This window comes from Oryza glaberrima, chromosome 3, assembly GCF_000147395.1.
Source record: "Oryza glaberrima chromosome 3, OglaRS2, whole genome shotgun sequence".
In the NCBI taxonomy this organism is placed as follows: domain Eukaryota; kingdom Viridiplantae; phylum Streptophyta; class Magnoliopsida; order Poales; family Poaceae; genus Oryza; species Oryza glaberrima.
This window is the reverse complement of record NC_068328.1, coordinates 33396947-33409735: the sequence shown is the minus strand read 5'-3', so window position 1 is coordinate 33409735 and position 12789 is coordinate 33396947. Positions and strand designations below refer to the sequence as shown.

At 45.3% G+C, this 12789-nt stretch overlaps 2 protein-coding genes across 5 annotated transcripts; both read left to right on the top strand.

Moving 5' to 3' along the window:
• Nucleotides 1–7368: 7368 nt before the first annotated feature.
• LOC127767103 (L10-interacting MYB domain-containing protein-like) lies at nucleotides 7369–9525 on the top strand. 2 transcript variants are annotated; one of them, XM_052292325.1, is made up of 4 exons: nucleotides 7369–7913; nucleotides 7992–8239; nucleotides 8375–8683; nucleotides 8780–9525. In XM_052292325.1, exons 2-4 carry the CDS (start codon nucleotides 8090–8092, stop codon nucleotides 9305–9307), a joined length of 987 nt encoding a protein of 328 aa, XP_052148285.1. In that variant the 5' UTR covers nucleotides 7369–7913; nucleotides 7992–8089; the 3' UTR covers nucleotides 9308–9525. The 2 variants fall into 2 exon arrangements, with proteins under 2 accessions (XP_052148285.1, XP_052148284.1); XM_052292324.1 differs by having other exon boundaries at nucleotides 7369–7917.
• A 189-nt stretch (nucleotides 9526–9714) lies between these two features.
• Nucleotides 9715–12273, top strand: LOC127767104 (uncharacterized). Of its 3 annotated transcripts, none has more exons than XM_052292329.1 (4): nucleotides 9715–9770; nucleotides 9841–10555; nucleotides 10644–11096; nucleotides 11358–12261. In XM_052292329.1, the coding sequence occupies exons 2-3, from the start codon at nucleotides 10126–10128 to the stop codon at nucleotides 11090–11092; spliced, it is 879 nt and encodes a 292-aa protein (XP_052148289.1). In that variant the 5' UTR covers nucleotides 9715–9770; nucleotides 9841–10125; the 3' UTR covers nucleotides 11093–11096; nucleotides 11358–12261. The 3 variants fall into 3 exon arrangements, with proteins under 3 accessions (XP_052148289.1, XP_052148287.1, XP_052148286.1); XM_052292327.1 differs by having other exon boundaries at nucleotides 11229–12261; XM_052292326.1 differs by having other exon boundaries at nucleotides 10644–12273.
• Nucleotides 12274–12789: the final 516 nt, after the last annotated feature.

Here is a 12789-nt window from a genome sequence, read left to right as displayed (position 1 = left end):
AGTATTTAGATGTTGGACAACGTCATGGGGTGGAGCGAAAAGGGGAAATTAGGACATCATCTTTTCGCTAATGCTTACTATCAGTCAAAATTTAAATTTTTAATCTTAAATTTAAAGCTGATTTTAAGGTTTTTTTTTATCGAAATTTATCTTTCAACCGTTGCTTTTATATCACTATAAAAACACGCATATAAAAAATTTTATTTATAAACTATTTTGCGTTTGCAAATATGCCAAGATGGGACCGAAAGTTGCTGTGGCAAAAAGGGGCATGTAAAATGAGGTGGATTTGAGATAAGCACGAGTACAAGAGCAGATAAGCATGAGTTTGGTCCCATGCGTTGTCGATTATGCGGCGTCATTTATCGTTTTCTATCCGTTCCAGTGTTGTAGTAGTAGTAGTACGACTAGTATGATTCAGTGAATGTGAGGCTCGTTGGGTGGTCACTGTTCCAGTAGGTACAAGTACGACTAAATTACTCTACTTACTCCGGTGATGGTCATCCGCATGTTTATAGCATTGCGCCGAGAGACGAGATTTCCCCCACGTTACTTGGAACCACCACTCTCATCATCGCCGATCGCATCATCGATCGAGCCTTTTCCTTCATCTCAGGAGTCAGGACAGAAAAAAAACCTGTAGGTACCGGCACCAGAAAAATCATCAAATCAAATCATATACTCGTATCATGCATGTTCGGCGTGCGTCGGGAAGATTCGGCCGCTACCTCAGCATCGCTTATCCCCTCCCATTATTCCACGACATATTCTAACGCATTCTCTTTTTTTTAGTTTTCTCTCCACTGTTGCTTTGGCGGGTAAGGAGTAGGAGCGCACACGTGGTGGCATGGGAGGGCGACCGAATCGTAACCGCCCGCCAGGCAGGCGGGACACATGCGCGCGCGGTCGGTTTCGTCGCGGACCCGGCTCGACACGACGACGATGCGGATTACGGATGCCGACTCGCGTTGCGTGCGTGTGGGCGTGTGGGGCGATACGTGTCCCGCCCCGCGCCGCTCCGGCGGCCGCGGAGGACAACGGCTGCTGCTGCTGCTGCAGCGGAAAAGCGAAAAGCGCGAGGAGTTTTTTTTTTTTTTTCTCTTCGGCTCGAGGCGCCGCGCGCACGAGGGGTGGAGTGAAGGAAGGGGACACGCGGTGGCTCATGGCGCGGGCGCGTGGCGTCGTGCTTCGCGTGGCGCGTGGTTTGGTTGGGTTTTGGTGTGGGCTGACCAGCTGCAGGCTGCAGCAGAGGAGGCGTCGGTTTCAGTCGCGACGGGGCGTGGCGTGGCGTGGCGTGCGTGCGTGCGTGCGTCCTGTCGCGTTTCACGGCCAACGAGCGACATTGTCTTTCGGTGATTGACGGAATGACGGGTGGCATGATGAAGAAGCCAAGGGAGGCTCGACGTCGTGCCGGCGATCGCATGTCAAGTTACCATGCGAGATGTGTGTGTGTTTTTGCTGGGACTGGGAGTCTGGGAGGTGAATTTTTTCCACGACTGATTGGAGACTGCGCCACCGCGGCGGCGAGCTGTGCGTGCGAAATTTGCAAAGCACGTCATCCCCAGAAAGGCAGAAAACACAAAAAAAAAAAAAAGGTTATGTTTAGTTCCAAAGTTTGGATCCAAACTTCAGTCATTTTCTATTACATCAACTTGTCATACACACACAACTTTTCAGATACATCATCTTTAATTTTAACCAAAACCTAAACTTTACGCTGAACTAAAAACAGCCAAAGACGGAGGAAGTAAAGTGTTGTAACGTGCGTGCTCACAACAAAGGCCCAGGCGGTACGAGGTGTGCTGAACTGAAAAAAAATCTGAAATGAATCCGGACGGGACGCAGACGTGAACATCATGATGAGGTGAAGTGTCCAGCGGCGCGGGAGCTCGGGCGACGCGCCACGCGGCGTGATCTGCGCCCTCTCTTGGAGACGACGGGTCGACGGCTCAGCGGCGCGTGCCCCTCCACGAAGCCACCAGGAGAAAATTGACATAGTCCGAGGTGGGTTCCGTCCAAATACCACTCCACAAAATAGATACGATAAAATGCTACTATCAATATTGGTTAAACGTTAAAATATTATCTTGAACCAAATTATCCTCCTCTCATCTTCTTCCTCCCTCCATCACCATCAGCTCTCGTCGGCGGCCACCTTCCTTCAGCGTCATGGATGGAGGACGACAACGACGAGCAAGCGGGATTCGGTGGATGACGACGACGAGGTCACGAATCCGGCGTCGACATTGACGAGTGAATGGATCTACCGACCAGCACCACCAATAAGCACGCGGCCCGCCGACCGCTGTCGATATCGACAAATGCGTAGGTCTGTCGGGTGCCCTTCGCAGAGCATGGAGCAAAAGGCCTCCACGGCGGCGTGGATGGCATAGAGCGCGACCACAGAGTCGTCAGGTGGGGACGGTGGAGGCAGGGTGGAAGGGGAGCGGAGGTGGAGGTAGATGAGGCAGAGGCGAGCCGGCGGGGCATCCGTCCTTGTGTCTTTGTCGGAGGTGGAAGAAGGTAGCAACAGGGTATTTTTATCTGTTCGGATATTATAGCGTGTAGTCTTCGATTGAAAGTGGTATTTTTAGACGGGGGAAAATATGCCCATAGCTTGAAGAGACACGACGGAATAACTACCGGATTGATCACAAACCAGACAACGACGGTGAGCAGCAAAACACATGAAGCACACAACACACGACTCAATACTAGAAAACGTAGCTGACACTTTTGTCCTTTCTAAAGGATAGTGAGCAGTATAAACCAGACGCTCAACATACCGTTCAGCATGCATCTACTTTTTCTGTTAAGAAAAATAACTCTATGTGGAGATGTGACATCACATAGAACGAATCTTAGATATAAGGTTATCTAAATTTATTGTTCTAGATGATATCACATTTCTATTGGTATATTTAGGATATCATCTGGATTGGATTTTTTTTAGGACGGAGGGAGTAGTGTATATCGAGGCCTATCTAACCATAAACCAATCACGAAAAGGGTCAAAACCTTTATACTACTCTCTCCGTTTTAAGTTATGAGACGTTTTGACTTTGGTCAAAGTCAAATACTCTAAGTTTAACTAATTTTATAAAAAAAATAGTAATATTTAATATTTTTAACCCAAGATAAATATATTATGAAAATTTATTCAATTACAGATTTAATGAAACTATGCTGGTGTTGTAAATATTACTACTTTTTTTCTACAAAATCATTCAAACTTAGAGTAGTTTGACTTCGATAAAAGTCAAAATGTTTTACAACCTAAAACGGAGTGAGTGCTAATTAAGTATTCAACCCTCCAGATATAACAAGCAGTGCAAAACTCTGTAGTACATGAAGGACAAAAATGTGGAGCTTAGATCATAATACTATTGATGAGGCCATCGAACAGCTTTAGTACTACCTCATGGTACAAGACTCCACCAGAAATTTATGCCTCCCTGGACTACATACGTACCCAAGTGCTAGTAAAACTAATAACCCACCAAAACTGGCATTGGAGTACTATAGTTTCACTGTCAAAGGGTAATGGGAACGACACAACAGAAGAGAGTGTTGGATTCCATGGCATCCCTCGATTTAATACGTATAAGCCAAGTAGAAGTACTCCTTAATCACAGTGGATTAAGATGTGTTCTGTTACCGGAGAGCCGCTTCTCTGGCGGCATCACTGGCCTCTTCATCTGGAAGGCATCAAGGGAATCACCAACAATGGACTCGAGGCCTCTGCTAGCTTGACAGCTTCGACGTACATGAATATCCTGCAAACACACCAGAAACAAAAGGACGTGCAGAAGGTGACATGCACTTCAACACGAAATGTTAGCTGCCTCAGTAAAGCACGTGATCCCCAGAAAGGCAGAAAACACAACAAAAAAAAAATCTGAAATGAATCCAGAGGAAGTAACGTGTTACGTGTAACGTGCCCAGGCGGTACGATGTGCGCTGAACTGAAAAAAAAAAGAAAAAAAAATCTGAAATAAATCCGGAGGCAGACGTGAAAATCGTGATGAGGTGAAGTGTCCAGCGGCGCGGGAGATCGTCCGACGCGCCACGCGGCGTGATCTGCGCCCTCTCTTGGAGGCGACGGCTCACTAAAGAGAAGGTAAAGAGCAGGTACAATAGCATGCTACAAGCCAGCTGCAAACATATTTTAAGCAGATAAATAAGTAGAGAGAAGAGCAGCGGGCTATAGATTTGTAGCCAGCTGTAGCACGGACTCTAAGACGCAGTGTGTGTATGACAAGTGGGACCAGATATTAATAGTGTAGTATGTAACTATTGTATGAATAAGCTATTAGATTGGCTATAGATGAATTGGAGCTAGTAGTTGGCTATACTATTAAACTTGCTCTAAGAGCAGGTACTACAATATCAGTCTATAAGCCAGTTATAAACATATTTTAAAGAGATAAAAGAAGAGAGAGAAAAGCAGCGGACTACAGATCTGTAGCCAGCTACAGCACGGACTCCAAGACGTAATGTATATATGACAGGTGGGACCAGATATTAATAGTATAGGAAGCAACTATTGTATGAATTGGCTATTACATCGGCTATAGATGATTTGGAGCTAGTAGTGGGCTGTACTATTAGAGCAAGTTTAATAGTATAGTCCACTACCAGCTCCAATTCATTTATAGCCAATCTAATAGCCAATTCATATAATAGTTGCTTACTATACTATTAATATATGGTCCCACCTATCATACACACATTTCGTCTAGGAGTTCGTGTTGCAGCTGGCTACAGATCTGTAGCCCGCTACTCTTCTCTCTTATCTTTTATCTCATCAAAATATGCTTACAGCTGGCTAATAGTCTGCTATTATACCTGCTCTTAAACTAGCTCCAAATCATCTATAGCCAATGTAATAGTTAATTTATATAGTAGTTGTTTACTATACTATTAATACCTGGTCCCACCTATCATATACACATTACGTCTTGGAGTCCGTGCTACAACTGGCTACGGATCTGTAGCCCGCTGCTCTTCTCTCTCTTCCTTTATCTCTTTAAAATATGCTTATAGCTGGCTTATAGCCTGTTATTGTACCTGCTCTAAGTCGCAGCGCCGCGCGCCGCTCCACGACCATGAGGGGATCCGCCGGACGATACGGCTCCTATTACAGCTAATTCGTGATACAAATTTTTTAAAACCTAATTAATCTATAATTATAGAATGTTTACTGTAACATCGCATAGGCTAATTATTGGATTAATTATGCTCAATAGATTCGTCTCGCAAATTAATTTAAGATTATGAAATATGTTTTATCGTTAATCTACGTTTAATATTTCTAATTAATGTCCAAACATCTATGTGATAGAGACTCCATCCAAACACCCTTTTACAAGCGAAGGGCCAGGGACTCCCATCCAAACACCCCTTTACACGCGAAAGGCAGACAAGCAAAGTAAAATGAGTCTGATGCGGTAGCCTGCCAACATTTTGCCGAGCTGGACATTTCAATATTTACGGAGCAGAATGCCATTGGCAAGTCGATATCGGAACACGGAACTATAGAACGTCTCATTCAGAACGCTGGGCGATCGGAACACACACACACACGAATGGGCGCCGAGTGCGTGTGCACGAGAAAGCAACGCGAGAGTGGAGCGAATGGCGTAAGGACACGTCTCGACATACTAGGTATGAGGGAAATTTCGACCAATCTAATCTACTCTGCCTAAAATCAGCCGTGCATTCTCAGATCAGTGAATCAGTTTTAGCCACGTCGGTTTCCACACGCACTCGCAGATGATCTCATCTCGCCACAGAAAGCCACCCTCGATCTTCTGCGCTGAACTCCTTCGCCACCAAGTCAAAGAATGCCGCAGCCGATCCCGCGTGGGACCCATCGTTCCGTGTAGGTACGCGACTTCCCGGGCGCGAATATTGGGAACAAGGCCACTTTCAACTAAATTGCTAAATTTTAAAACGATAATAAATTAAACACACTCCAATCATGACTACCTTAACAAATTATAACTCTACTAAAATATGATAAAATCGTCAAACTAAACAAAACCAACACTATCAAAATTTACTAATGCCAAAATTTATCAAAATTTGACATTAATAAAATTTGGTACGGTTGCTTTGAACAACAAAGTGAACAAGTCATATGTATACTAAAAAGTATTACTAGTGTCCCACATTTTCTAAAACCGATGCAAATATAGTCCCAAGTTACTATTGAAGATTGTCATCACCAACATGCTGAAGATTGTCATCACCAACATGCTGTTGATATCGCGCCAAAAAAAAAAATAAAAAATGAGTCCCACATATCAGTGAAAACAACATATTTTTTTCTTCTTTTCCCTTTTGGCTGCGAGCAAGAGGGACAAGGAGTGGTGACAGTGGAGGGTGCAACGGGAAGGATAGGGAGGAGAGGCGGGCCATCGGTGTGCGTGACCTCGACGTCCCAACTCACCTTAGAGATGGCACGCGTGCCCAGCATGCATGGAGAGGAGGGGGGAAAGCGTCGGGAGGAGGGGAGGAGGTTGAGAAGGACAGGGGGCAAGGAGGTGCCTGGCACCTCGAGTCATCGGTGTGCACGATAAGGCACGGGACATCGCGGGGGACGGATGAAGGAGAGACGGTGATGTGGAGGAAGTAAGACACACTGACATGTTAGTCCCAGTAGTTTTTATTATTTGATTGGCATATGGGCTTTTTATTAAGAAAATTATAGTCCTGCTTCTAGTGCCACGTCAATGTCACATGGGCCATCACATCAGCCGCAATCGTCATGGGACTTTGTTTGTACTGATGTTAAAAGCTAAGGACATGTTATATCTAATTCTCTCTTATCTCATTTTGATCTTCGTCTAAGGTTCTTGAGGTCTTTTTAAAATAATCATTATCTAACAAGTGTTTTTTTTTTCAAAGAGTAAATATGCACCATTAAATGTGTTGCATGTAACCCAATCAAGATTAATTTCTATTGGTGTAATGATGTGCAATATTTAAAATACGAGCAATCCACGTGACATGATGCAATGAAGCACCTTAACCAATGAGGATTAATTTAAGAATAATAAATATTTTGGTGTCTTTTATCTTGGTGTTATTTGCTAAGGGATGATCAAAACTGGGATGAAGGGAATATTACGTTTCAAGGACACAATTCAATTTCGACTTCATACAAGGCACTCCTACTTAGCTCTGGTTTAGTTCCCAACTTTTTCTTTAAATTTTCAACTTTTTCATCACATCAAAACTTTCCTACACATATAGGGGGTGATCGGTTCTGATGGCTGCAGCGTTTTGGGCTGCAGCGGTCCAGCCCAGCCGATCGGCTGCAGCCCAAACACCTACAGCGGTGGAAAAAAAAAACCCTAACTCACACCTATCCCCATCCGTCGCCTCCTTCCTTTCGTCAATCGTCGCTACTGCCACCTCCCTCTCACGATTCGCCTCCGCCGCCCCGTCCTGTTCGCCTCCACCGCCTAGCCCACTCTCCCGATTCCCCTCCGCCGCCCAGCCCACTCTCCTGATTCCCCTCTGTCGCCCCATCCTATTCCTCTCCGCCTCCCCATCCCAACGCCACAGCCACCACCGATTCCCCACACTGCCTTGGTGTCACATTTCCCATTTTCCATCCCAACTCCGCTACTCCTCCGGTCCTCCCCATCTATGGCCCCTATCTTCCTCCGGTCTCTCCTGTAGTAGGAGTGGGTGATAGAGGGAGCGCCTTGGTTCAGTTTTGTGTTGAGGGGAGAGGGAGGTGACAATTGCAGGGCCTCCGATTTCTCTTGCAATCGGAGTGGGTGATAGAGGGAGCACCTTGGTTCAATTTTGGGGTTGAGGGGAGAGGGAGGTGACAATCGCAGGGCTCGAGTTCACCCGGGTTTGTTCTTCCTCAGATTTGATCCCAGGTCCGACAGAAAGTAGGTAAGAATCATTTTCTTTTTCCCATTTTTTTTCTGTAATGTGATGAACTGATGACTTCCATTGGCTCTCGGTAGAACCTTTGCGTCGAATGGTTGGCCTCTTACAAGGTTGGACGTCTGTACGAACATAGCCGGTAGCGCTGGCACGTACTCGGAGGCGCTATGGCACGCATATGCCTCTAAGGTCACAAGAGCGACTTGTACAGAGGCAGCTCCCACTGCAACAAACAGGCTGCACCCACTCGTCGACATCGTCATGGTCTCCACCTGAAACTGTGTGTTATGAGCTGCGTACGACTCCTGCACGGCAGAACTGCATCAAGGCAAGTATTGCTTCCTTCACATTACTGCACGTTGTGAATAATGTGTCCTTCATACCTTCACATTGTTGTTAGTACTATTTGTGAGACCTAAAAAACTCGTAAGTAGGACAACATGTAATTCAAAATTGCGCACAGATGGGTGGAGGGCGCGCCTATTGGGATGATCGCCTTACAAAGATATTCCTTGACATCTGCATTGCCGAGAAGGAAAAGCTGAACTACAACAAGAAGGGGCTGACCAAGGTAGGCTGGCAGAATGTATATCGCAATTTCCGAGAACAAACATGCAAAAATTATGACAGCAAGCAGCTCCAAAACAAGTTTAACACCCTAAAGAGGCAACACAGCTTATGGAAGAAACTAAAGAACAAGAGTGGAGCCGGGTGGGACAACAATACCGGCACCATAAGATGTGATGATGATTGGTGGGAAGACCGTATCGAGGTAATTACTTCATATTCTTGTTATCCACACTTAAGCCCACATTAGCTTTTGTTGTTTTTTCGTAAAGCTTACATTTCACCCATATCTGCCCTGTAGGAGGATAGAGAAGCCAAACAGTTCCGTCACAAGCCGCTTGCACATGAGGACGAGCTAACCATTCTTTTTGGCTCCATGGACGATGTCGAGGATGGTACAATGTTGTGTGTTGGAGGTATTGGAGATAGAACACCATGTGGTGGAAGCGAGGACAATTGTACTCCAATACCAACGGGCCATGTCGGCTTGTTGGAGGACAATGCTGGCCGATCTAGTGTGGGCCGAGAGGCTCAAAGGGCAGGGAAGGAGCAGGTTGTTGACAGCCCACCACCCAAGAAGACTAAGAACATGGAGTACTATGTAGAACGCATATCAGAGAGCATGCTTGAAAAGAGTCGGAATGAAAGCAGTGTAATCAGGGGAGAGCAAGAGGAGGTGACAGAATTGCTGCTACAGGTAGAACAGGATGGTGTGGCCCAAGGATCCGAGTTGTATTACATAGCTACTGATCTGTTTAGGTCACCGGCACGACGTGCAGCTTTTAGGTGTATAAGAGCCCCAGAGCATCGTATTGGATGGCTTCGATGACTTGGGATAATGCTAGGAAGAAGTGACACCGGTCCATGATTACTGTTAACTACATCTACATGGCGTGTGTGATTGAAATGTACCCATCGCCACATGGTGTGGCATTATATCTGTATCGCGATGTACGCTTTGTTAGACCTTGTCGTGTTATTATGTTACGCATAATCCTATGTTGATCTGCCTTGTTACTTCATATAAATTTGCATGGTTGTACTTCTCTTTTGGTTTATTTCAAACTTGACACTGTGGTGACAACATAGTGTCTTAACTTGCTTTGTTTTAACAATTTTGAGTTATTGACACTTGTCTACAGACTTCCACTTGATGGACAATACTATCAAAATGTACTACAATGTTTCGTGTATGCATATTTTTTCGTGACTAATATTGTGATTCATTTTATAAGCAGTAGTTCTCCCTTAAGGAAGAGGTGGTCAAAACCTAGCAAGGAGATCAAGACCAGGTACTAAAACGCTATACTTCACATGCATAACCTTATTTTTATTTTATAAAATATAGTACCTTCCTTGCAGAATGTCCAGCTCTGAAACTTCGAGCAGCACAAGCTCCTCGGGGACACATTTTCGTGATGAATGGTCTACTTGGTGGGACATGGGTGCAACCGTCGGTGTGTTAGCAGCACTTGCATCTTCAAGCTCTGGTGGTTGTGATGTGCAAGATGCTCCCTCGCAAGGGCAGGAGTTGACGAGGCATCAATGGGTACATCGTAATCTCCCCAACAGTACCGTGCCTTGGCAGGAGTTGACAGGGCGTCAATGGGTAGCCCGTAATCTCGCCAATGGTAATAATTGCTTGGGATGTTCCTATGGGCATGTGGCACAAGACAATGTCAAAGACAAATGTCAGATCGATTTGGTCGATCACAGGACACCGTGAGTAGGAAGTTCGGGGAAGTGTTAGATGCTTTGCTCTCGTATGCACATACAATTATTAGGCCAAGGGACCCGAGTTTCAGATCTGTGTGTCCTAAACTGCAGCAGTTCTCACCATACTTTGATGGGTGCATAGGAGCTATAGACGGAACCTACATTCCAGTGTCAGTCATTGAGCATGCACATGATGATTTCATTAATAGGAAAGGGTTCACCAGCCAGAACGTCTTGGCTGTATGTGACATGGACATGCGGTTCACATTTGTCGCTACGGGTAAGAGGGGTGCTGCCCATGACATGGCTGTTTTCAGAGAGGTGGTGAACAATTCTGACCATTTCCCTCACCCACCACCAGGTCAGTAAGTGTTGTTTAAGGATACATCATGCACAAAATTTAGGCTTAGCATTCTAAATTACTCAATATGACTTTACTCATTTTGTAGGTAAGTATTATCTGGTGGATTCTGGTTACCCGTTACGTGAAGGTTATATGTGCCCATATCGCAAGACGAGATATCATTTGAAGCAGTTTGATACCAAAGGTCCTGAAAATTTGCATGAGATTTTTAACTACCACCATTCTTGTCTACGGAATGTAGTTGAACGCTCATTTGGGGTTCTGAAGAGTAAATGGCAGATTCTAAAGGGCATACCGTTTTATCCTATGGAGAAACAATCAAAGATTATCGTAGCATGCTTCGCGTTGCACAATTTTGCAATGGACAACAAAGAACCTGACATGGATGTGCACGATGTGTTTGGTGAGGACAAGTACCTTTGCAGGTTAGGTCAACAAATTGGCTCAACCCACAATTGGCTAGCGGCGACAGCCGATGATGATATTGGCACTGTTCGTGATTGGATTGCAGCTGGACTTTATGGTTTTGTATGAATTGGTAAGTTTTTTGCTTAATGGTATGTAACAATAGTTGGTGGGAAGTAATAGAATGTAACAATATAAATTAGTTTGATCTTCTCGTTGCAATTGTGTATACTGAAGCTATGTTTGTGTTTGATTGATTTTGCAGTGCACATGACCCTTCTTGACGTAGGAGTTAGCAGTTATTGTTCTATGATAGCCCTAGTTTGAAAGTTTTGTTCTGTAGTATACACTCTCCACTAACAGGGTTAAACTTTTCACCAAATTTGTGTTACAGGGCACATTAATGCTCCAGTGGATCCATGGTTCCTCACAATTGGCTTCGAAAATTACTTATGTTGTCAGTAAGAGGGGTTTGCTAGAGTAAATCCATTTGAGCTGTGTTGGACTTTCAATTATAAGATGCTTGTACCCGAGCGCTAATTGCTTTCAATTTGTCCATGCTGCTGTATGTAATTATGAAGGACCAAGCTATGTTCACTGTACAATGGTGGCCTGTTAAGATGTTTGAGCTGATCTTGATCTTATCGTTTTGTACTGTGTTAAGTGGAATATTTTGTAACTTTGTATTGTTCGTAACGTATTTGCTAGAACAGTATAGTGCCTTACTCTTACATTCAAGTCAACTAAAATTGTGCTCTTATACTTATTTGTTTAATTTTTCCTTCCAGGGAGTGATCTAAGAGTGATCTTATACTTATTTGTTTAAATTTTTCCTACAAATATACATGTATCCTGTAACACAATTGTATGCAATATGGAAAAAAGGCAAATGCCCAAACCCAAATTTTTCCAATAGAAGAGGCAAAATGATGTTTTTACTTTTATATTCCTTCTTTTCAGTTTTGGTCCATGGGTCTTGATCTGATGTGTGTTTTTGATTCAATTAGCTATCTGCATTTTGGCGCCAAATTGGTTGCCGCCAATGTCATGTTTTGAATGTGCAGAGCAGCTGCTTGGTTGCTGCTGCAGCCACTGTAGCTGCTGCGAGCTGGCTCAATCACAAACGATCAGGCCCATAAACTTTCAACTTTTTTTCTTCAAACTTCTAATTTTAGTCAAACTTCTAATTTCAGCTTGGAACTAAGGACACCCTTAGAGTGAACTTGTTCCTCCCGCTCGTGAGCGTAGAGCCGCCGCCCACGCGGAGGCAGCTAGCTAGGCCACATTGCCATCTGGGTCGCCTGGTCATCCTGCCAGCCCACATGCACAGCATCCTTGCACGCACTGGACCTGGTGCCCAAGCAAAGCCCAAGTTCCACGAGCCCACATCCTGGGCTACTCCTGTTCCTCCCTCGCAGCAGCCCACCAGCTAGGCCGTCGGTCAAGCTGGCGTCACCCAGTCCGCCGTGGGGCCGCTCAGCTGGTCTCTCGACGTCATGGCGCCACTACCGCTTCCCCTCTCTCAGCCAGTGTCGCGACGAAGCCGCCGAGGCAGCTGTTGCCTGTTGCATAGCCTCGCTTTTTCACCTCTTAATTTCTCTCTCTCTCTCTCTCGGTCGAGCACCTCGCCGGCATGACTGCAATCTTGGTCTCCCTTCCCCTCTCTCCAATGCACCATGCCAGCTAGCTCCAGAAGCCTTCGCGCGTAGTGGAGATCGCTGACGTCGCCGGAATCCGAAGGCCGCCTCACCATTGCCTCTCTTCAGTACGTCGCCACCGGCCACTCGCCAGCCCGTGCCCATAAAGTAGACCAAGAACACCCCTCC

Coding starts and splice junctions, on each gene's coding strand:
- LOC127767103 (XM_052292325.1), top strand. CDS start 8,090: ATGCCTCTAAGGTCACAAGAGCGACTTGTACAGAGGCAGCTCCCACTG. Junction 8,240..8,374: donor CACGGCAGAACTGCATCAAG/GCAAGTATTGCT, acceptor AATTGCGCACAG/ATGGGTGGAGGGCGCGCCTA. Junction 8,684..8,779: donor GGTGGGAAGACCGTATCGAG/GTAATTACTTCA, acceptor TCTGCCCTGTAG/GAGGATAGAGAAGCCAAACA.
- LOC127767104 (XM_052292326.1), top strand. CDS start 10,126: ATGTTCCTATGGGCATGTGGCACAAGACAATGTCAAAGACAAATGTCA. Junction 10,556..10,643: donor TTTCCCTCACCCACCACCAG/GTCAGTAAGTGT, acceptor CTCATTTTGTAG/GTAAGTATTATCTGGTGGAT.